The 24,829-nt window shown below is 32.3% G+C and overlaps 1 protein-coding gene across 4 annotated transcripts in view; it reads left to right on the top strand.

Moving 5' to 3' along the window:
- The window catches only part of LOC148944584 (galactose-3-O-sulfotransferase 3-like), a 178,909-nt gene that overhangs the window by 61,830 nt on the left and 92,250 nt on the right, over nucleotides 1–24,829 (top strand). For all 4 annotated transcript variants that reach the window (XM_089100748.1, XM_089100751.1, XM_089100749.1 and 1 more), the window contains one exon: nucleotides 14,548–15,171. In XM_089100748.1, coding sequence (XP_088956874.1) covers nucleotides 14,548–15,171 — 624 coding nt within the window. The remainder of the gene's footprint in view (nucleotides 1–14,547; nucleotides 15,172–24,829) is intronic.

Below are 24,829 nucleotides of genomic sequence, written 5' to 3'. Positions count from 1 at the left end.
GACCATACTCTTTTGTTTAATCAAGCTAGCCTAATTTCGCATGACAAAGGTATTGTCCCGCACTACAGAGAAGCTGTTGAAATACCAACATTTCAACAGCTTTAAGAATAGTGATTTAAGAATTAACGAGTCATATTTCGGTTTTCTCAAAAGAGAAGCCGATACTTTAGTAATCCCTGAAATAAACCTTGAACCACATTCCCATTCATATAATCAAACACTTGAACAACCCCTTAGGTCTCAAAGGGTATCTGCAAGATATACAATAATTAAAATCCGATATCAGATGACATAGTTCTCCAACTTATTTAATTGCCGGTTCGTTTTGTTTTTGAGTGAATGAATTGTTTTCTTTTCTTTTATTTCTCAGTTGTTCGCTAGTATCCGTCGACGGCAGTTCATAATTTTGGGATTTTGCGCAAATCGCGGATATTGGCGAATAACTCACTTTTATGGTTGTTAAGTATTTGGTTTTAATTCTTATAATTTTTGGCTTTTATTGAACTTCATTCATCTTTTAAGTTTTTGGTTTTTCTTGGGTTTTTTGGTTCTTTTTACGTTGACTTTCCGCGTTTGTTTTTTGTTGTTTTTTTCTTCGGAACTTTCCTTGGATGCATTAATTCGTTTTGCGCTGAAGAAGAGAGGCGTTTGTCCCCTCGATATATTTGCTTTGTTGTGTTTTTTCAGTATTTTCATTTGGCCTTTAAAAACCCCATTTTTGCTCGTTTTTCTTTCTTTCTGTTATGTCAGGCTAATATGGTTTAAGAAATTATTTTTGATATTCTAGTTTTAACTTCGAGAAAGTGCTCTTACAACCAGAGAAAGTGAAACTCAGATTCAGGAGTTATCAGTCTCAATTATTAAAAAGCGCGGGGGAAGTGAGACCTCCTTGTCTAACGCCCTTTAGCACATTGAAAAGCTCTGAACCGCACTTCATTTTGGCAACGAAGATGTTTATACATGTATCGAAGACAGTGTTTCCACTTATATTTTCAAACAATCTGTAAAATCTTGACAATTTTCGGGAGAAAATTGGGAGATGGCTCTCAGGATTCGGGAGATGGATCTCAGGATTAGGTAGAATTTTCAGTTGTTTTTTTTTGTATTTTGTATTGAGTTTTTGGAGGTGTTAGAGCAATTTGAGCATAAAGTACCACATTCTAAATGTTTGGAGTGCATATTTAATTGAGCCAGCTGCAATTCCGGAAAGAAATTTCGTCGATCAACATTGTCAAACATGACAAAAGGAAGCAGCTAGAAGCTTGAAATGTATTTAATTTTGAAACTAAGTGCAGTTATTTCATTTAGACTCTAAAGCTGTTTAATTAAGACATTTTTCTTCATCTTTCCCTACTTTTTCTCCCCTTTTGTGTTCCAAACGACAGCCCACTAAGTTCAGGACAGGGACTGAAAATCTGGACGAATTATGGACACCAGGCCTTTGACCATTGAGTCTGAGTTAAGTGGATATGTTGTTTTAACCACCATCCCCAGAGGTATTCACAAATGATAAAGAGAAAACGCAAAGTTGCAGCTCATTAGTATTGATATAACTGAAAAAAAGTATAAAAAATACCAAAACTTTAAGATATATATACCGCATTACATTCATAATCTGTGTCTATCGGATGGCTTTTTATGTGAGCAACCTCCTCTGATAATGCAGTAACTCAGCTGTGCTGGTATACGCTACTACTCCTTTTAGCCTCTTTCTGAGGGGCTGGTACACCGTCAGTGTGTCTGCTGTAACTCCGTCTCGTTTGATTTCAAGTTTCGTCGGAATTGTAGAAGCCAAAGTTACTGCTACCAAATGATTCCTTCTTTCGGTCTTTACTTCTTGAGTAAGCTGAACAGTCTTTCTGAAGCTACGTTAGAAAATGGCAAGGAAAACACGTATTGTAAAAACTTTGCTAAGTTTGGTTTCCATGGTGGTCCCTCGCACTCAAAGCCCATTTCCAGTAATCCACGGCTGTCAGAGTCACTTATATCATCATTGGCACTATCGGAATGTTCCCGCCATTCTTTGTCAATGGCACTTCTCGACCACTAATTGTACTTGTTTTCATCCTTTCTTCGCGATTTTATGTTTTTTAATACACTGAAAGACCCTAGCAGACTATATTCGTCACTCTCTGCTTACCCAATCTTACTTTATCAGTAACATTCTTATGTGGCATATTTTTCAGGAATGGGACTAACTTGTCAACCAGCAAAAATTGTAAATTGTTTTCAAAAAGCTGCAATTTTTGTCTCTGTTTCTTTTATTGGATCATTTGAAGCCAACCCTTTCAGTTCGACAGAGCAACTGCAGAAAAAGTCTAATTTTTGTCATATTTCTTTAAATTTATAGTAACATTGGATCATTTTGAACCTACTGAATCATTTGGACCCACATAATGCTAGTTCCCATCTTCTTGGTGCAATCCAACACATGTGGTTAGTTTATGAATTGAAAATAATTAATTAATTACAAACCTTGAAGGTGTTTAAATGATCAAAAACAGAAAATCAATTCAAGCACTGTGGAATGGATAATGGGCAATGTTCATACCTATGCCAATAAAAAGTTCTACTTCAATTTTTAATTTTCTCAATGAAGTGAAGAAAAGTTCAACTTTGATTCAGAATTTTCTCAATGAAAAGAAATAAGTTATTGATCAATTCTATTTTTCCCAAATAATATAAAAATTTTCCACTTCAATTCAGATCTTTCTCAAAGAGACGAAAAAATTAAAAATACTGTTCCAAATTTTTCATTTAAGATAGAAAAGTTCAAGTTCTCTTCTGAATTTCACCAAAGAAAACATTTCAATTTTAATTTCACCAGAGAAAATCAAAAGCTTCCACTTCAGGTCTGATTTCCCCAAAGACACAAAAATTAAAGTTACAATTCGAATTTTTACCGAAGAAGATAGAAAAAGTTTTACCTTAGATGCGAATACTTACATTGAAGATAAAAAATTCCACTTAAATTATAAATGTTCTCAATGAAAAGAAATAAGTTATTGTTCAATTATATTTTTCCAAATTATATAAACATTTTGCACCTCAGTTCTGATCTTTCTCAAAGAGATGAAAAAATTTAAAATAATGTTCCAAATTTTTAACAAAAGATAGATAAATTCGAGTTCTCTTCTGAATTTTACCAAAGAACACAATTCAATTCTAGTATCTCCAGAGAAAATAAAAATCTTCCACTTCAGTTTTAAGTTCACTAAGACATAAAAAATTTAAAGTTCTGTTCTAAATTTTCCGTAGAAGATAGAAAAAGCTATACCATAGTTGCGAATATTTGCTATGAAGATAAAAAGTTTCACTGTAATTCTAAATTTTCTTAAATTCAGTTCCGACTTTTCTCAAAGAGATGAAAAAATTTAAAGTTCTGTTCCAAATATTTTCCCGGAAGAAGAAAAGTTCAACTTCGATTCTGAATTTTCTCAATGAAACAGAAATAAGTTATTGATCAATTCTATTTTCCCAAAATAATATAAAAATTTTCCACTTCAGTTCAAATTTTTCTCAGAGATGAAAAATTTAAAATACTGTTCCAAATTTTTCATAGAAGATAGAAAAATTCAAGTTCTCTTCTGAATTTTACCAAAGAACACAATTCAATTCTAATTTCTCGAGAGAAAATAAAAAGCTTCCACTTCAGTTTTAAGTTCACCAAGACATAAAAAATTTAAAGTTCAGTTCTAAATTTTTCCATAGAAGATAGGAAAAGTTACACTATGATTGTGATTATTTTCCATGAAGATAAAAAGTTTCATTTTAATTCTAAATTTTCTTAAATTAAGTTCCGAATTTTCACAAAGAGATGAAAAAATTTAAAGTTCTGTTCCAAATTTTTCATAGAAGATAGGAAAATTTATACTTTGATCGTGAATACTCAAGTTCTCTTCTGAATTATACCAAAGAACACAATTCAATTCTAATTTCTCCATAGAAAATAAAAAGCTTCCACTACAGTTTTAAGTTCACCAAGACATAAAAAATTTAAAGTTCAGTTCTAAATTTTTCCGTAAAAGATAGGAAAAGTTATACTATGATTGTGATTACTTTCCATGAGGATAAAAAGTTTCACTTTAATTCTAAATTTTCGTAAATTCACTTCCGACTTTTCTCAAAGAGATGAAAAAATTTAAAGTTCTGTTCCAAATTTTTCATAGAAGATAGGAAAAGTTATACTTTGACTGTGAATATTCTTCATGAAGATATGGAGCTCCACTTTAATTCTGAGTTTTCTCGAAGAAGTGCAAAATGTTCAAGTTCTCTTCAGAATTTTCTTAGAGCAGAGAAAAAAGTTAGCTCAATTCTGAAATTTACTAATGAAAATGAAAAAGCTTCCATTTCAATTCATAATTGCTCAAAGACAAAGAAAATTTAAAATTAAATTCAAACTTTTTTAACTGAAGATAGGAATGGTTATGCTATGACTGTGATTACTTTCATTAAAGAACACAAATTTCGCTTTATTTTAAATTTTTCTTAAATTCTAAATTTTCTTAAATTCAATTCCGATTTTTCTCAAAGAGATGCAAAATTTAAAGTTCTGTTCCAAATTTTTCATAGAAGATAGAAAAAGTTATACATTGATCGTGAATATTCACCATGAAGATAAAAAGTTCCACTTTAATTCTAAATTTTCTCAATGAAATGCAAAATGTTCAAGTTCTCTTCTAATTTTTCAAAGAAAATAAAAAGGTTCCACTTTAGTTCTGTTTTTTTCTCAAAGAGATGAAAAATATAAAGTTCTGTTCTAATTTTAAATTAAATTTTAGCTCCTTTGTCTTATGGATTTACCCCTTAAATTTTTAAATTAGCAAATGAGTGACTCGTTCTATTATTAAAGACAATCGTTCAAACTCGTTCATCTAACCTCCAAAACCATAGGTTAGATTAGGTTAGGTATAAATAAATATTAATTAATAAATAGAAACATTTCTACATGTTTAAGTTAGGTTAGGTTAGGTTAACTTATCATGAGCACTCATGATAAGTCAACCTAACCTTTTCCGGTGAGTATGGTTATGTTAGGTTAGGCTAGATTAAGTTAGGTTAGATTAGGTTAGGTTAAGTTAGGTTTAGTTAGTCTACGTACGCTTCACTTAGGCTAGGTTAGGTGAGAGACAAGCAAAAAGTTAGGTGTATGGTTAGGTTAGGCTAGATTAAGTTAGGTTAGGTTAAGTTAGGTTAGGCTAGGTTAGCCTACGTCCGCGCGCGTACGTAGGCTAACCTAGCCTAACCTAACTTAACCTAACCTATTCTAATCTAACTTAATCTAGCTTAACCTAACCTAACCATACTCGCCGGAAAAGGTTAGGTTAACTTATCATGAGCACTCATGATAAGTTAACCTAACCTAACCTAACTTAAACATGGAGAAATGTTTCTATTTATTTATTAATATTTATTTATACTTAACCTAATCTAACCTATTGTCTTGGAGGTTAGATGAACGAGTTTGAACAATTGTCTTTAATAATAGAACGAGTCACTCATTTTCTAATTTAAAAATTTGAGGGGTAAATCCATAAGACAAAGGAGCTAAAATTTAATTTAAAATTAGAACAGAACTTTAAATTTTAAATCTCTTTGAGAAAAAACTAGAACTGAAGTGGAACCTTTTTATTTTCTTGGAAAAATTAGAAGAGAACTTGAACATTTTGCACTACATTGAGAAAATTTAGAATTAAAGTGGAACTTCTTATCTTCATGGTGAATATTCACGATCAATGTATAACTTTTTCTATCTTCTATGAAAAATTTGGAACAGAACTTTAAATTTTTTATCTCTTTGAGAAAAATCGGAATTGAATTTAAGAAAATTTATAATTTAAGAAAAATTAGAAATAAAGTGAAACTTGTTATCTTCATGGAAAATAATCACAATCATAGTATAACCATTCCTATCTTCTATGGAAAAATTTAGAACTGGACTTTAAATTTTTTATGTCTTTGAGAAATTATGAACTGAAATGGAAGCTTTTCATTTCCATTGGTACATCTCAGAATTGAGCTAACTGTTTTCTCTTCTTTAAGAAAATTCAGAAGAGAATTTGAACATTTTGCACTTCTTCGAGAAAACTCAGAATTAAAGTGGAGCTCCATAGCTTCATGAAGAATATTCAAAATCAAAGTATAACTTTTCATATCTTCTATGAAAAATTTGGAACAGAACTTTAAATTTTTTCATCTCTTTGAGAAAAGTCGGAAGTGAATTTACGAAAATTTAGAATTAAAGTGAAACTTTTTATCTTCATGGAAAATAATCACAATCATAGTATAACTTTTCCTATCTTCTACGGAAATATTTAGAACTGAACTTTAAATTTTTTTATGTCTTGGTGAACTTAAAACTGAAGTGGAAGTTTTTTATTTTCTATGGAGAAATTAGAATTGAATTGTGTTCTTTGGTATAATTCAGAAGAGAACTTGAATATTCACGATCAAAGTATAACCTTTCCTATCTTCTATGAAAAATTTGGAACAGAAATTTAAAGTTTTTCGTCTCTTTGTGAAAAGTCGGAACTTAATTTAAGAAAATTTAGAATTAAAGTGAAACTTTTTATCTTCATGGAAAATAATCACAATCATAGTGTAACTTTTTCTATCTTCTACAGAAAAATTTAGAACAGAACTTTAAATTTTTTATGTCTTGGTGAACTTAAAACTGAAGTGGAAGCTTTTTATTTTCTCTGGAGAGATTAGAATTGAATTGTTTTCTTTGGTAAAATTCAGAAGTGAACTTGAACTTTTCTATCTTCTATGAAAAATTTGGAGCATTATTTTAATTTTTTTATCTCTGTGAGAAAAATCTGAACTAAGTGGAAAATTTTTATATACTTTGGAAAAGTCTAATTGTACAATAGCTTATTTCTCTTACTTGTGGACATTTATTATTGAAGAGGAACTTTTTATCTTCATGGTAAGTATTCACATATAAGGTATAGATTGTTACATTTTTTACGGTAAAATTCAAAATGGAACTGTAATTTTTGTGTCTTTGGGGAAATAAGAACTTAAGTGGAAGCTTTTTATTTTCTCTGGTGAAATTAGAATTGAAATGTGTTCTTTGGTAAAATTCAGAATAGAACTTGAACTTTTCTATCTTCTATGAAAAATTTGGAACAGTATTTTAAATTTTTTCATCTCTTTGAGAAAGATCTGAATTGAAGTGGAAAATTTTTATACTATTTGGGAAAAATAGAATTGATCAATAAATTATTTCTTTTCATTGAGAAAATTCTGAATCGAAGTTGAACTTTTCTTCACTTCATTGAAAAAATTTGAAATTGAAGTAGAACTTTTTATCTTCATAGCAAATATTCGCAACTATGGTATAGTTTTTTCGATCTACTACGGAAAAATTTAGAACATAACTTTAAATTTCTTTAAATCTTGGTGAACTTAAAACTGGAGTGGAAGATTTTCATTTTCTCTGGAGAAATTAGAATTGAATTGTGTTCTTTGGTAAAATTCAGAAGTGAACTTGAACTTTTCTATCTTCTATGAAAAATTTGGAACATTATTTTAAATTTTTTCATCTCTTTGAGAAAAATCTGAACTGAAGTGAAAAATTTGATATCTTTAGTAGAAAAATTGCTAGTTCGAACAGAAAAAGTGTTATCACTGATAAAAAATATTATTTCTAAGAGAACTTTGTGTGTTTTAAGTAAAATTATGTTAGTATTAAGGTAAAATGTCGTTACTTTGATGAGAATGTTTGTTAGTGTTAAGCAAACCTTGCTACTTCTGACAGAAAAGTTGTTATCACAATCAAAAAATGTTACTTCTAAAAAAAATTTGGTAACTTTGCTAGAAAACTTGCTAATTCGAACAGAAAAAGTGTTATCACTGATGAAAAATATTATTTCTAAGAGAAATTTGTGTTTGTTCAGTAAAAGTATGTTAGTATTAAGGTAAAATGTCGTTACTTTGATGAGAATGTTTGTTAGTGTTAAGCAAACCTTGCTACTTCTGACAGAAAAGTTGTTATCACAATCAAAAATGTTACTTCAAAAAAAATTTGGTAACTTTGGTATAAAAGTTGCTAGTTCGAACTGAAAAAGTGTTATCACTGATGAAAAATATTATTTTTAAGAGAAATTTGTGTGTGTTAAGTAAAAGCATGTAATTATTCAGGTAAAATATTGTAAATTTGATGAGAAGATTTGTAAGTGTTAAGCAGAACTTGCTACTTCTGACAGAAAAGTTGTTATAACAATCAAAAAATTTTTACTTCTAAGAAAAAATTTGGTATCTTTGGTAGACAACTTGCTATTTCGAACAGAAAAAGTGTTATCACTGATGAAAAATATTATTTCTAAGAGAAATTTGTGTGTGTTCAGTAAAAGTATGTGAGTATTAAGGTAAAATGTTGTTAATTTGATGAGAAGGTTTGTTAGTGTTAAGCAAAACTTGCTACTTCTGACAGAAAAGTTGTTATCACAGTCAAAAAAATGTTAATTCTAAGAAAAAATTTGGTATCTTTGACAGAAAACTTGCTAGTTCGAACTGAAAAAGTGTTATCACTGACGAAAAATATTATTTCTAACCCTGGATTCCCACATATATGATTATTTGCATGCAAACACGATTATTCCGCCAGATATGCGAATATCGCAGCTGTTTATGAATTTTGGTTAAAATCTATCCGATTTTCTAAATATCGTACAAGTTCACAAATCTCAACTAATACGATAATTTTGATGAATAAATCGTATCAAGAAAAATAAAAATGGATATTTAGAGGTTCTGCACAAAAAGGCCTTTATTGGACATAGCAGCTAAATATATAGACTTGCATGGGACAGGTTACTGTGGCAGTCACACTTTTGAGTAGGCTAGTCAATTTGTTTTTGAGCTAGAAAAGAAGTTATAAAGAAAAAATGTAAAATACCATTTGATTTCTTGCGTAAAGCTATTTTTAAATGTCATGATTACTGATATTTTTAATCTGTCCCACTCCCTTACTCTAACATGGCAAGATATAGGCTTTGCCCAAGGCTATTAATAAAAGTTGAATAAATATGCTGTGTTTTTTTTTTTAATTCGCTTTACTGATGTTACATTCTAATTATTAGTAGTAAACCAGCTTTTAAAGATACTAACAAACCCATAGAGTCAGTGATTTTTTTTATTTTGCTCAAAATATCTCCAGTTAAGAAGAAGGTTGATGGTGATGTACATTGCAAAGTATATCTGAAAAACTTAGGCAGTTTACATTAACTTGTTGACTAAAAGAATGTAATTTGATGTTCCTTTCAATGTTTTATTTTCAAAAATGTTAGCCTAATTGCCACCATTCTAAATGTACCCCAGATCCTACCTTCAGATTTCAATTGGTACCTCTGGGCTAAATAGTAGACTTGATTCTAGAACTGTTGTTATAAAGCAAAAACACACAAAAAAAGTACAATAAGTTAACCCTTGCAAAGGGTGTAGGTCTATCAGACACTTTTTATACGTCCTGTCCCTTCCCCTAAAATAACAAGATATAGGCCTTTCCTTGAGCTATTAAAAAAATCTTAGTTAACATACTGTTGCTTTTTTTCTTTATTTTTGTGTCAAATTAGCTTTATTGATGTTATGAACTTTTTATTGGTAATAAATCAGCTTAAAAGGATAATTGCAAACCCATGAAATCAGAGAGCTTTTGTATTTTGCCCAGGCTATACCCAGTTAAGGAGATGGCTGATGGTATTATAGATTTCAAAAGAAATCTGGAAGACTTTGGGTCCTTGGCCTCTATCACTTTGTTTGCTAGAAGATGAATGTGTCATTTGATTTGCTTTTGAGTATTGAAAGATTAATTAAATACAATAGCCAAATTTTTGATGGGAAAAAAAAATATACAAATCAGTAAAATGAGTTAACCCATGCAAAGAGTTGAGGTTTATCAAACACTTTTAATTTTTCCCAGTCCCTTCCCCTAAAATAACAAAGTATAGGCCTTGCCTTAAGCTATTAAAAAAGCTTAGTTAATATACTGTTGTTGTATTTGTTAAGTTAGCTTTATTGATGTTATGAACCAATTATTGTTAATAAATCAGCTTAAATGGATAATGGCAAACCCATAAAATAAATGAAATTTTGTATTTTGCCCAGACTATACCCAGTTATGGAGAGGGCTGCTGGTATTGTACATTGCAAAATAAATCTGGAAAACGTTTGCTTTTTGGCCTCTATCAATTTGTTTGCTAAAAAATGAATATGTTATATGATGTGACATCAATGTTTTATTTTATCACATACATTAATTGCTACCATTGCAAATTCACCCTAGCTCTTCCATACAGAGTGGATAGGATATGGTCTTTGATTATATACTTAAATTGTTGCTATAAAGTAAGAAAAAAATTATGCAAATTGATAAAATGAGTAAATACTGGTATGAGCCTAGAGATATGCCAAGCCTTGTAAGTGATCTAAGATATATCTGCTATAAAAGTAATCAAGCTGGTGTATATACAAAAGGTGTTGAAAGATTTATGATAGGCAATAGCCAGGTTTTGGCTGATTTACCCTCCTGTCTTATGTACTTTTTCTAGCACTTTGAAGTTGGTCTGTTCCAATTTCCTTGAAAGAGAAGAATATTCCAACACCTGGCCATACAACAAATAAATCGACCTTGACCCCATTAGACATTAATAAACCATGAAAATACATCAAAGTGAGAAAAATCCTGTTTTTTCATTCTCAGTGAAAATCTCAAGGGCGAATTGCGATGTAATGGGAAACCATATATAAGCGACTCTCTGATTGGCTTAGATGGAGATGTAACCGACTCTCTGATTGGCTTAGGAGGCATGTACTTCCTGTTTCCCATTCCTGGATCAAAACATTCTCCCTATCGATTATGTAAATCAAGTTCTCGGAAATTCTCTTCCGCTAGATCAAAACATTCCCCCTAGCGTACACCTGGATGAACAACAACAACAACAAATAAATCGACCTTGCAAATACATCAGAGTGAGAAAAATCCTGTTTTTTTATTCTCAGTGACAAAAACCATAAAAACATGCACAAATTATGTACTGTCAGCATTAGACTAAATTGTAGATGACAGCAGTGGTGGTTAGGCAGAAATCCATTTCTCCTAGTTGATTACGCAATCAATATCTCGGAAATCCTTTTTCCCCCTTTTGTAATAGATCAATATATCTCTTCCCCACCGTTAATGCGCATGTGCAAACTTCGCCCCTAAGACAATACGCTTTGAAACAACAAATAAATCGACCATTAAAATACATCAAAGTGAGAAAAATCCTGTTTTTTCATTCACAGCAGTGACAAAAATCATAAAAACATGCATAAATTATGTACTCGTGGGAGATTATGTAATCAATTTCTCAGAAATTTAGTTCCCCTTCGATTACGCAATCATTTTTTCGGAAATTTACTTGTCCTTCGATTACGCAATCAATTTCTCGGAAATTCACCTCCCCTAGATCAATACATTCTCCCTAGCGATTATGTAAATCACCCCATCGTGTCATTACACTTGACCAAACAACAAATAAATCGACCTTGACCCCATTAGACATTAATAAACCATGAAAATACATCAAAGTGAGAAAAATCCTGTTTTTTCATTCTCAGTGACAAAAACCATAAAAACATGCATAAATTATGTAATCGTCGGAGATATTACTCCCTTCCTACTAATAGACTCAAAAAGCAAACGTTATAGCGTTACCTAAGGCTGGGAGTTCAATTGACCCTTCAGATTATAGAGGGATTTCTCTACTTTCGGTTTCCAGTAAAATTTTGGAAAAACCTGCAAATAGTCAATTACAAAAATATTTATTTGATAGTAAGATTTTCCATGCGTCTCAATATGGTTTTATAAAAGGAAAGTCAACTGAACTGGCAATTCACGAGCCATTGTTAAATATTAGTGATTCACTAGATGAAGGTCAACATGCTTTGCCGATTTTTCTTGATGTCGCCAAGGTGTTTGACACCATAAATCATTCGTTGCTTCTTTCCAAACTTAAGTCTTATGGGTTTTCAACACAAGCTTTTATTTTTTTTTTTGCATCTTACCTTTCTGGGAGACGGCAAGAATTTGTTGATAAATCTCGTGATCTCCTTTCTGAAACTTTTCCGATTATTTACGGAGTGCCTCAGGGCTCTGTCCTTGGGTCTATTTTATTTCTTATTTTCATAAATGATTTGCGAGAAGTTTTGCCTCTTTGTAAAATTATAATGTTTGTTGATGATGTAGTAATATTTGATTCTCACCGGGACCTATCAGTTCTTTCCCAGAACCTCGAAAGTACGTTACTAACTGTATCTGATTGGTATTCAAGGAATTTACTAGCTCTTAATGAAAAAAAGGCCAATATATGGTATTCTCGTGAACTGGATCAGTAGTGTCAGAAAGCTTCTCTCTTTTCTTGAATAGTCTTGAATTAAAACGGGAAGATCAGTTTAAATATCTTGGGATTATTGTAGATGAAAATTTGTCGTTTCATAAATATGTAAAACACTACCGTTAAAAACTTCCCGAAATATTGGCATGCTAACTCGTTTTCGTTATTTCTTTCCTAAAACTATTCTAAAATCTATTTATTATTCTTTCGTCCACCCATATTATCTCTATTGAATTTCGGTTTGGGATTCTACCTTTTCGTCTGTATACAAATCTTTCCAAATTCTTCAGAATAAAACGATGAGGATTCTTTTTAATGTTGATTGCAGATCTTCAGTTGGACACCGACATGGGACTTCAGGAACTTATTCTTTGGATCAACTTCATTTAATTTCAATCTCTAGTATTTGTCACGATTATCAATATTGTAATTTACCTTTAAATTTCCCCGGTATTTTGCCAACTAATTCCCAATTTCATAATTATTCTACTACTCATCGTTCAGACTTTTCGTGCGAAATTCGCCCGACGTCGAGAACGGGATTCAGCATCCGTCACACTGGACCAAAAATCTGGAAATAAGATCCAGCATCAGTTCGAGAATGCACCAACAAGTGATATTTTCTAAGACTAGTGAAGAAAAATCTTACGAAAGGCTAAGCATCTTGTTTATTATGGTTTTCTTTTTCGTCGTTGCGAAATTTAGTTAGAAAATGACTGTGTATTTTCGTTGGCAATATTTTCAGCGCTAAAGTATGCCACTAGGCATGTGCGCTGTTTTGTGACATTTAGTTTATGTGTGTGTTGTAAATAAAAATATTCTAATCTACTCAAAAACAATATCTTTTACACCACCAATACTTAATTTCGGGTACATTTTCTTGTGCTAGATTGAAAATACTATTTTAGAAGCTATAGTTGTGATTTATAGTTACTCATGATCACATCATGCTGCATCAGAGTCATTCATAGTCACATCATGATCTATCGTCACAGTAACTTAATTTGTCTCACTAAAATGACCTCACTGCATTTATTCTAAATCTACTAAGAGCTTACTTAGGGGGGAGCCCAGTGTTTTATTCGCAGATATCAGCTATTTTACTGCAACTGTTAGCTCGGTTATTGCGCGTGCTTTAGGCTTAAAAACCAAACATAGGAAAGGTGTTATCAAATCATATTTTTATGTCAGTAACTCTTCTATAAATTGATAAATTCCTACATTACGTAATATGAACGGAAATCTTCTAATTGATGTGAAGAGATATTTTATTTAGCTATGATTGGTACCGACATCTTCTAATTGATCTAGCTTCGCTGCATCTCAACCTTTCTACTGCTCACGTCTAAAGGATAGTAGTCCTACTCTTATTTACGGTAATTTTGTTCGTTTTATGTTTCACTAGTTCAGCTACAGTGACATCTCTTATTTTTAATTTTGGTGCTATTATTCATTTTCAATCTTACCCGTTACCAGTTTCATATTCCCATTTTTTTATTTTTAACTTATTACAGAACTTTATTAGCTGGAAAACATTTTAAATTAATAGAGAAAATGGAAAAGAGCTATGAAGCCTAAATATAAAAATTAACAGACTAATACTTATTTCAGATCTAGGAAGTTACTTTAAAGACTCATCGCTGGTTTTAATGAATAAATACCAAACTATAATATTTACTTTTGCATGTTGAGCCCGTTGTCTTAGGGGTGTTATTACCTAGTATCCAGTCCACGAAGTACAGTTTATGAAGATTGTCATGTTCATCTGGATTCAAGGGCACAATAAATAGGTTACACAGGCATTCGTAGTAAATAGAATGTAGATTTGCCCAGTTTATAGGGAAGTACAATAGTTTCATATTTTCAGTAGCTGTTGTCATTACTAAGTGGGTTTTGTTGACAACCCTTGCCTTCTCAGTCTCAAGTTTTTATCAATCTTTTGTATTATATTGACTCTATTTCCTGCTCATCTTGATTTTATTTTTCTATTTTTTTCTTTTTAATTACTTCATTTTCAGTAGTCATTAACGGTGTTTCATATTTCCTTTTTGTTCATTCGTTACAATTTTTTTATACGAAATTTGTCCGAGTATATGTTCTAGATTTATTTCATTTACAGATAAGTTTTAATATCCTTTTTTCACTTCTTCCCTCTCTTTTGTTGCAGGATATCATACTTTTATGGATACTTTCTTGACATGAAGTCAGAATCAATAGCATTTCAAACAACGTACCTGCCGCTTAATCAAACAATTTCAAAATTTGACATACTTATAGAAGATCGAAGGTGGAAACTTGAAGATGTTGAGAGAGTCCTTGGGGATGATTCTGTCTATGTAACAATATTACGTAGTCCTGCTCATCAATTCGAATCAATGTTTCATTATATGGATATGAGAGAATTTTATAATGTCTCCTCTTTTGAAACATTTCTACAGAAACTAGAGCTTGGAAATATTAACAATGATAGGTTTCATGACATTTTTAAAGTAGGACGAAATCAACTTTCTTTTTCTCTTGGATTAGAAAATGAAGATTTTGAAAACGAAACAGCTATAGACTCATTTATTGAAGAAATTGACAATAAATTTCATCTAGTAATGATATCAGAATATTTCGATGAGTCTGTTATCTTATTGAAAAATCTTCTTGGAACAACTATTGGGCAAATGTTATACATAAAACAACTTCCACGCACAGAAGAGTCAAAGTACAAGCTAACGGAACAAAACACGAAATTATTAGAGAAATGGTTGAGAGCTGACGTAAGACTCTACAATTTTTTTAAAAGGTATGACAATTTATACTACTAAAACTTCTTTTTTTTGGGGGGGGGGGTTAGCTAGTAGGACGATTAACAATCTCTAATGCCTCAAAAGTTCATAAAATCTGGTAGGGCAAAAATAACTTTCGAAAAAATATTTCCCAATATTTCAAAGAACATAGTTGAGGTATGGGAATGAAATTTTCTATAGCCTACTTAATATCTTTTATTTCCTTGGAAAAATTGAAACTTTTAATTTATGAAAAAGTTACAAAAACTAAACTATGAAAAAGAACGAAGATGAAATTACACAGAATATTCAAAATGTGACCCTGAATTTTTCTCCTCAGGACTAGTACGCTAAAAACCTTGACAGTCTAGCCTCAAATAAATTTCTGGAAATTATCTCTGTTAGATATTATTCATAAAGAATCAAATACTCTGAAATTTCTGTCTAATTCTTCAAACGGGACAAGTAGAAGCTAATACAGCCATATACGTCTAAAAAAAAATAATGAAAAACTGGGAATTCAGTTTTTAATAAAATAATCTTGAATTTTTTAATTCAATTGCTTACGTTCGCACCTGCCAAGCTTAAAAATAAAGAATATGGTTGGAAAATCAGTAGAAAATAAGCGAAAAGAAAATACCATCATGAACCTCTAGAAGTATCGCCTTGATGATTGCTTTAGCAAAAGATAAACGCTTTCATAAATCTAAGATAGGCACTAACATAAATATTCGGTACTTCTTGTTAGCCAGTACACCCTCGAGAATGGAAGTTAGGTTAATCATAATGAAGTATACCAGTATATGATAAAAATATAATACTTTAGTAATAAAATTATGGAAACTACAACAAAGATTTATGGAATGGGGCCACCCCAAACTCATTATATTAAATATCTAACCTAACCCATAAAAATACTATCTTCATACATAGTCCAGGAAGGGAACGGTTTGACTTGAAACAAATTGCAAGAGAAATGAATCTCTAACTACCCGACTAAAAGAAAATGCGCTGATTCCAAATATGCAAAGCTTGCTTGTCTAGCTGTTTCAAAAATATTTTTTTGAGGTCGAGGTTGATTTTGAGGAGGTGAAATTCCTGTTTTCATATATAGGCGTAAAACAATAAAATTGATGTCTAGAAAAGGGTATTACATCAGGGCGATTGTGAAAATCACTTTTATTTGAACGCAAAACAAAAACTTAGGTTTTTCTTAGGTTGAGGTTGATGGAGGTGAAATTCGTGCTTCCGTGTAAAGGCGTATAACAACAAAATTGATGTTTAGAAAAGGGTATTAGTTCATGGAAATTATCAAAATCACCTTTATTTGAACGTAAAACTAAAATACAGTTTTTTAAGGTTGAGGTTGATTTTGAGGAGGTCAAATTCGTGTTTCCATATAAAGGCGTACAACAACAAAATTGATGTCTGGAATAGGGTTCTAGGGTTCTAGATCACAGTGATTATGAAAGCTACCTATATTTGAACGTAAAATTAAAAATTTCATTATTTTTTTTTAGGTTGAACGATGAGTATATAGCAAACTACTCTTTAAACTTTAAATTGTCGATATGAATTGTATATTTGCAAAAAAAGATTGTGGAAGATTCAGGAAAGTTTGTTTTGAGAGAGAAAGTTGCAGTCTCGGCGAATGAAACTAGTCAATCAAGGAAGCGTGAAGATGTCAAAGCCGTTATTGGGGATCTTGTCCATAAGTCATGTCGGTCTAGCTTCACAAACAAGAAATCTATTGAACAGTACTTGCCATTGCTGTCACAGGTGAAACAAAATCAGACACGAGAATATGCCCAACTTTATGGAAACTTCAACTTCAAATTTGACTGTCTCTTTTGATCTACGCCGGTTACCTCTGGCACAACGAAAAATAAAGAAGACAGTTTCAAGGTTAGAACGAGAGACTTTCAAAATACACAAAGAGAGGTTTGTGGGAAAAGAAATGATGACTGGTCAGGCGCAGTGATGACTAGAATTCTCGCTGCCACTACCGATCTACTCGCTGCTGATATAGTTTACCATAAGTTCTGCTACTCAAACTTTCTATTGGAACGTAATATCCCCAAAACTATAGTGGAATTCCTTCACAGTCTGGAAAAAAAAAATCTGATCAATCCCAGAACTTAAATCGAACGAGAACGAGGTAATCGAGAGAGTTGTCGAGTTTTTCCAGGCTAACAATGATTAGCAGCCAACACTGAATGATCTTGTTAGTATGATGAACGACCTCATAGGTGACTCGGAGGATTCTGGATATAGTGATAGAAACATGAGAAAGAAGGTACGAGAGAGATTTGGTGAAAGCGCAGAATTTTCAAAGATAAACGGCAGAAAGAACGTCATTACGCTAAGAGCCATTGCTTATGCCATTCTCCACGAGTATTACTTAAAGCCAAAAATGTTGACGTAGAACTGGAGAAGGAAGCTATCGTCTGAGATGCAGCAGCTATAATCAAAAGTGATGCCAAAGGTATTAAACAAAAATGGATATACATCTCAATTCTAAAAACCTCAGGGACATAAAAGACAACATCAAATACTTATCTTCATCTTTCCAGTTTTTTCTTAACACTTTGTTCGTAGGAGACAAAACAGAAAGGAAGGCTGTGTTAATAGGTCAGTGCACGCTACAAGCCTTCGGCCAGAGGCAATCAGACCACCTCTTTAGATGGGACTAGCTGCCCAGTTGTATCATCAGTTTAAGCAGCCGCCTTCCAATTGACATGCTTCGTGCTATGGGTATAAGTTCATCATATTGCAGGATGAAGCTCTTTGAGTGTAATGTTTCGGTATTTAACAGCACAAACATTGAAGAACTGGAAGGAACTTTTTGGATGCAGCAAAACAACGTCCGATCCAACGTCCGAATCTTTGATGGCAACGACACTTTTCACGGCATGGGTATTATTGTTTCTCTGACGCCACTGTAGAGGTCGTGAAAAGTACCTGAGAGGAGAAAGTTTGTAACGTCAAGGCAGATAACTGAACCAAACCGAATTCCCATTAAGTATCTCAGGCAGACACTAGGACAACTTAACTTTCTGTACAATCCGCTATCACGAACTTTGATTCTGGAACCCTCAAAATATTGTGACCTCCTGTGGAAGATTTCCAGACTTTTGCCTGTACCCTTGCCTAACTGGCAAGGAGCTTCAAACGAGTTCCCCATAATAAATTTGATCTCCCCATGATCTATTCATACCCATTATAAATATGAAACCAAGTGATCCCATTTGTAAGAACTTCACACTCAGCTTCGCTCGCGAACAGTGTTCAAGATACGGCACGACTCCAGTTCTGACCTTGGATCAGCCCCTTTACTAAAGAGCTCCTACCATTACGGATGAAAGTCCTGTCAAAAGTGCGTCCTGTGGCTTGGTGGCTTCCAGACACTCATGAGTTACGTTGAGGCTCTTGGACAGATTATGGAAGAATCTGGACTTCAAGACATGTTGGAAATAATATACAATTGAATTTGAAGTTGAAGTTTCCCGATAAACCAGAGATTCTCGCCTCTGAGTTTTTTTCCCCTGTGACAGCGATGACAAGTACTGTCCAATAGATTTCTTGTTTGTGAAGCTAGACCTGCATGACTTATGGACAGGATCCCCAATAAGTGCTGTGAAATCTTCGCGTTTCCTTGATCGACTAGCTTCATTCACCCAATCTGCACCTTTCTCTCTCAGAAATTACATTTTAAAATTCCCCTAAAGGATCGTTGGCCTGTAAAAAAAGAGGCATACAAACGAGTCACATGCTCAGAAAAAAAATAATTTAAAATAATCGCTTACCCACAGAAAGAAGAGCAAAGAGAAGAAAAAAAGTATATAAATAAAACAAAACTATAAAAAACTAAAATAAATAGATTGGATAGATTAAATTAATTAAGTAGATTAAATAGACTCAATAAAATAATAATAAATATATAAGAAAAATGAAGAACTAAATAGATAAAAAGGACTTCTACGAAGCCAAAGAATTTTAAACATTTTTTTTAATAGACCGAATGTAAAGGCAACTGATTCAGGCAACTTATTCCATACAATATGACTTGCCATTAAAGAATTAAAATCTGACCCTACACAAGGAGTAAAAGGAACTTAAAAATACTTTTTGTATTGCGAAGATTATAATCATTCTTGTCATATGTAAAATAAAACGGAAAAATAGTAAAAAAGAGAAAAACGAGAATTATACAAGCCTGTGAAAAATGTGAACTAAAATGCAAATGTTTTGGCCAAGACCTCCGCTTGACCATCCTCTGTGTCCAATGATAACATAAAAATTACTAATAAAAATCCAAGGATACCATAAAAAATTTCAAACCTTAAAACAAAACACAATTAAAAGTATTCACTGGCTTGTATAATCCTCGTTTTTCTCTTTTTTACTATTTTTTCGTTTTATCATGATTAGCCAGTGTGGTCTCAGAAATTATTCATATCATAGGTAAAAAACGGCAAAACTCTTAGTGGCCGGGGGAGGTCACCATGAAGCTGAGAAAAAGTAAAATATGCATACGAAAGAATATAGTGACTCGAGATCAAGTAAAGGGATAACTCCTGAACGATTAATTTCCTGAATGAGGTTTCTAGCTTTATTTTAAACCTTAGAAAGTGGTTTTAACAGTGAAGAAATACATTCATGCTATTGGACAGTAAGACACGTAAGATTGGATCAACCAGTGAAAAAGGATTATCAAAATTAATCCAGAAAGAGTATGTTTAGGTTTTCTTAAAATACCGAGACTCCTGCATATCCTTATTTTAATCAAATCGATGTGATGTATGAAAGACAGTGTGCTATATATTCATTGTTAGTAGTATCGATATACACAGTCCAGGACAAGATTGCATAATGCGACCAAACACTCGTTATTTGGAACTAGATATTCGGGGACGAGATGCTATAAAGTGACCGGACAGGTTTCTCAGTCAACATCCATTTTCTGGACCAAGTTTTTTTTTACTATAAAATAAGGTTTCTACTAACGATACAGCCAAGCCAGACATGTTTCTGAGTCAAAACTTGTCTAAACAGATTAATAACCTCTAGCTTAAAGGTATCTTGCATCTTGTTAGGTTTGGTTAGGAATGTGTCACGGGTAATTACAGAATGAGGAATGGAATGCTACAGCCAGAATTGTTTTAACTTGAAAGTTGTATCATTTGTGTAAAACTAACTCAATTTGCGAAAAGGTATACCATTTGCATAACTCTGCTCTGAATGATCTTAATAGATGATTGAATAATAGGGGTGAAACAGAGCTATATAATATTCTTTATTTTTAATTGGATTGTATGAAAGTGCTAAAGGGGTTAAACTGTATACCAGTTAAGGTTAGTCTGAGGGGGTTGTAAGTTTTACACAAATTGACATAAATGTTACAATATCATCATTGGTATCAATCTGTGGAAACGGTTACTGCTGACAAGGTGATCATGTGACTTGACTTAGCTTTACTTCTTCTGTGTTCTATGTAATACACAAGTACCATTTGAACAGTGTTGCCACTACAAAATATGTTTTAGCATTGGAGTATGTTAAAAAGATGAAACTAATAGATTCGTAGGCGCCAAGATGACCTTGTGACTTGACCTCGCTTTGCTTCTCGGGTGTGTTCTGTATAATACACAAGTACCATTTGAGCAGTTTTGTCAATATAAATGATGCTTTAGTATTGGAGAATGCTAAAAAGTTGAAACTAATAGAGCCGTAGGTGCCAAGAAAAGATCATGTGACTTTACTTAGCTCTAACTTCTTTGCTGTGGTCGCTAAAATAGACAAGTACATAATATGGGATGTGGGCGATATAAAGTATTCCTTAGCATTGGAGTAAACTAAAAACTTGAAACTAATAAAGATGCAGATGCTGAGAAAAGAATTTTAAAACAGAAATTCAGAACAACCCTTTGAAATCCCTAGAAATCAACAAGGGAAATGATTATGGATTTGTACCATCAAGGACGGCAACCATCAATGACACTAACCACAAAGAACCTCAACCTCCAAGGGGGCCCCTCCCCCCAACCTACAAGGGGCCCATCCCTCCAACTTTTTGGGGCCCACCCCCTTTTTTACTTTTTTAGAATTTTTTTTAACATGATAATTTTTTTTAAACTTTTTTTTAAATGTCTTAGAATTACATGAAAAATACTTAAAACATAAGAAAATCACATATAATATTTTCCAAATTCAAAATGAGAATGATATAGAAATGTTAGCCGTGACCTTTACTATTTGAAAAATAATGTTTTGAAGTAGCACTTTTTTGGACTTATTTTTTTTGGACAGAAAATTATTCATTTTTTTTTCTTACGAATCTTAAAATGACATGAAATATGTTTGTGGCTGTACCAATCGTACTCTATACTTGATCTTAGACATGATGTTGCTTTCTCAGAGGTACTCTATGGGTACTTATCGAGACTACCTAGTTTATTATGCCCATTAAACCAGTAATTTTCTTACATTGGAAGGATAAACACTTGCATCACATAAAAAAAAAGTGAGAATGAATTATTCCAAGAAAGTTTGTACACATAATAGAGTTGTAGTAGCAATGAATGCTGACAAGGAAATATATGTGAACTACGAATCAAGGTCTAGTGATAACACTATCGGGAATGTTTGGGTTTATTGTAATGACAGTGACAGATTAGATTTCTTTGGAGAACCCAAAGCATTCAACTATGCTGGTGGTTGATATGGGAGAGTATAATTACCGGAGATGATAGTGCTCAAAGAGAATGCAAGCCTGAAACTAATAGTTGATTAAGAGAGACAACTTTTTGCTCATTGTGCGGGTAACACGTTACCTGTTCATAGTCCCTATCACCACTGTTCTAGTATCAGCATTCAAATGAAAGCAACGAGAAAAAGAAACGCATACTGTTGCACCAACATTATAAACCATATCTTATCTATATGTCAAAACTGTCAGCTATGTAAAATAATGTGGTAAAAGAAAATAAAATCGATTGCAAAATAAAAATGTCATTGGTAGATATTATCACTAATGAATATAAAGATGACTTGATGGAAAATAAAGCACAAGTGAACGTTATTACTACTATTGAATGAAGTCAATGAACTAATAATACCAAAGATAAAACGCATATTGAACCTGTAGATGAAACCCCAGTAAAAATAGTGCATGACTCAAAATGGAATAATGATTATTCTACTGGTTACGAACCAAGAGAAGAGAGTAACCATAGTATCAAAAGAGAACATGATGAATTATTTTATGGAACAGATTTAAAATGTACGAAGTTGTTCAATGATATTAATAATGCATAATAAACTATGTAATATATTTTTATTTCAATATTCTACATGTCATTATTTCATTAAAAATATATAATACATTACTGTGTTACGCGATCATTATTTCTAGGGTATGCTAGAATGCCAAACGTTTAGAATATCTATTAAAAAGTTTGAGATGTAAAAAAGGAAATTTTCAGAAATATAGATACTACTGCTAGCTGGCTCATTGGGGATATATTTGAAAATGAGAGAGGTTAAAAGAATTTTTATGTAAGTCTGAGAGATATGACCTGAATTTTTTCTCAAAAATCTCTACAGACAAGCAAAAACCCCTCCAAACACACACAGGTAGATAGAGTTTTCAGTTTTCAGAAACAGGAACACGACGCGGCTTTCCCTATGGTAGTCTATGGGCGGTCATCGACACCACGTGGCGATACCATTTGAGAACTAAAGTTACATCAATCAACAACATAGCAGATTTTAACATGGATAAAAGTGTTGAGTTAGAAATATCTTTTTATTGTGACTGTGCTATTTGTAATGACCACTATCATGACTTCAGTAATTCGTATAAGAGTAATGCAGCAAATTTAGAAATCCTGGAAAATGAAATACAGGAGGACAATCTGTAAGAAATGAGAAGAAGAATCTTTGATGAAATGGTGAGAAAAAGGGTAGGCTCATCAGTTTCTCTAGTGGAAGAGAGTGACCAATATAACAAGAAACAATACAAACAAAATACATCCTCTCCATTACAAGGAAGATCAGGAGCACTAGGAGGCTCTCACAAGAGGAAGTTTGATATGGCAGAAAAGAAAGATATAAAGAAGAGACACAGACAAGATGGATAGCTTTACAGAGGGCACTATCAAGAGAAAACACGATGTATTATCTTATGGAGCAGATTCAGAATGTCTAAAATTGTTCAACTATATTAATAACGTATAATAATGTATGAAACCTATTTTTATATTAATATTCTACATGTTATTACTTCATTAAAATTATATTATACATTAATTTGTTCTCCATTATATTTAGGGTACGCTACCAATTCAAACGTTCAGAATATATATCAAAAAGTTGAAGATCTAAGAAAAGTAATTTTCCAAAATATAGATACTACTACTAGCAGGCTCATAGAGGATATATTATAAAAAGAGACAGGTTAAAAGAACTTTTACCATAGTCTGAGAGAGATGAATGTTTTCCTCAAAAATCTCCAAAGACAAGCAAACACCCGTCCAGAAACACAAGCAGAGAGATTTTTCAGTTTTCAGAAACAAGAACATCCACGTTTAAAATACATCTGATTTTATTAATAATTTTTGGTTTTTAATAAATTCTTAACAATATCTTTGTTGAATTCGCCTCTTGGATACACAATACAGACATTTCATCCAAGAAATTATGGAAAATGATATGAAATATGCTTGCGGCTGTACCAACTATACTCTATGCTTGCTCAAAGACACCATCTTGTGGTGTTATATTTGAATTTGAATTTTTATTATTGTCTATGGAACTCGAAGAAATTGACTGTTATCATTGGATAATGAACTATGATATGTTTGAGTATAGTAAAAGCTTGTGGAGTAGTCCATTACGTTGTATAAAGAGACTGGAATTCTACGATAGAGTGATTACACGATATAATAAACTGGTCGAGAACTGAGAAATGTTCAGGAAGAAATCAGTGAAGCTTGCAGCTTTTTTGGGGTTTAAGCGCTATACGTAAAGGGTAACGTACCTACAGATAAAGTTTCAATTCGAAGCTGTGATCTTAGGATTCGACTTTTCAATTTAGAAGAACTTAAGTGTTCTAAATTTGAAGGGACTTATCACCCTCCTGAAAACGAGGTTAGGATCTTCGTGTAGTTGTTACCTAGAAACTTACCTGATCGCGATAAGTGCATAAGACATGGTAAAAACTATTCTATATCATGGGATCCTCGTTTGTGGATTTTTAACAGTGAACTTTAAGCATTATTTTTATGTAAATATGTTTTTTTTCAAAAAATACTTTTTTAAGCAATAAATATATTTAAGCTTAACCCGTCTTTATTCTTTAGAATAGTTCAATTCATTCATGAAATTATGAAAAAATTGTATTTAAGTAACAATCTCTTTCTTGAATTCACCTCTTGAAAACACAAAACCAAAATCTCATTAAAAAAACTATTAAAAAATTGTAAGTAACAAACTCTTTCTTGATTTCACCTCTTGGATACACAGTTCGGAAATTTCATTCAAGAAATTATGAAAAATTGTAAGTAAGTAGCAAACTCCTTCTTGAAGTCACTTCTTGGACACACAGTGCAGAAATTTTAATCAAGAAATTATGAAAAAATTGTAAGTAATTAACAAGCTCTTTCTTGAATTCAC

Source organism: Artemia sp. Qi Xiang Cuo, chromosome 14 (assembly GCF_049724085.1).
Source record: "Artemia sp. Qi Xiang Cuo chromosome 14, ASM4972408v1, whole genome shotgun sequence".
In the NCBI taxonomy this organism is placed as follows: Eukaryota; Metazoa; Arthropoda; class Branchiopoda; order Anostraca; family Artemiidae; genus Artemia; species Artemia sp. Qi Xiang Cuo.
The sequence above is the reverse complement of the archived record's forward strand: the minus strand, read 5'-3'. Positions and strand labels throughout refer to the sequence as shown.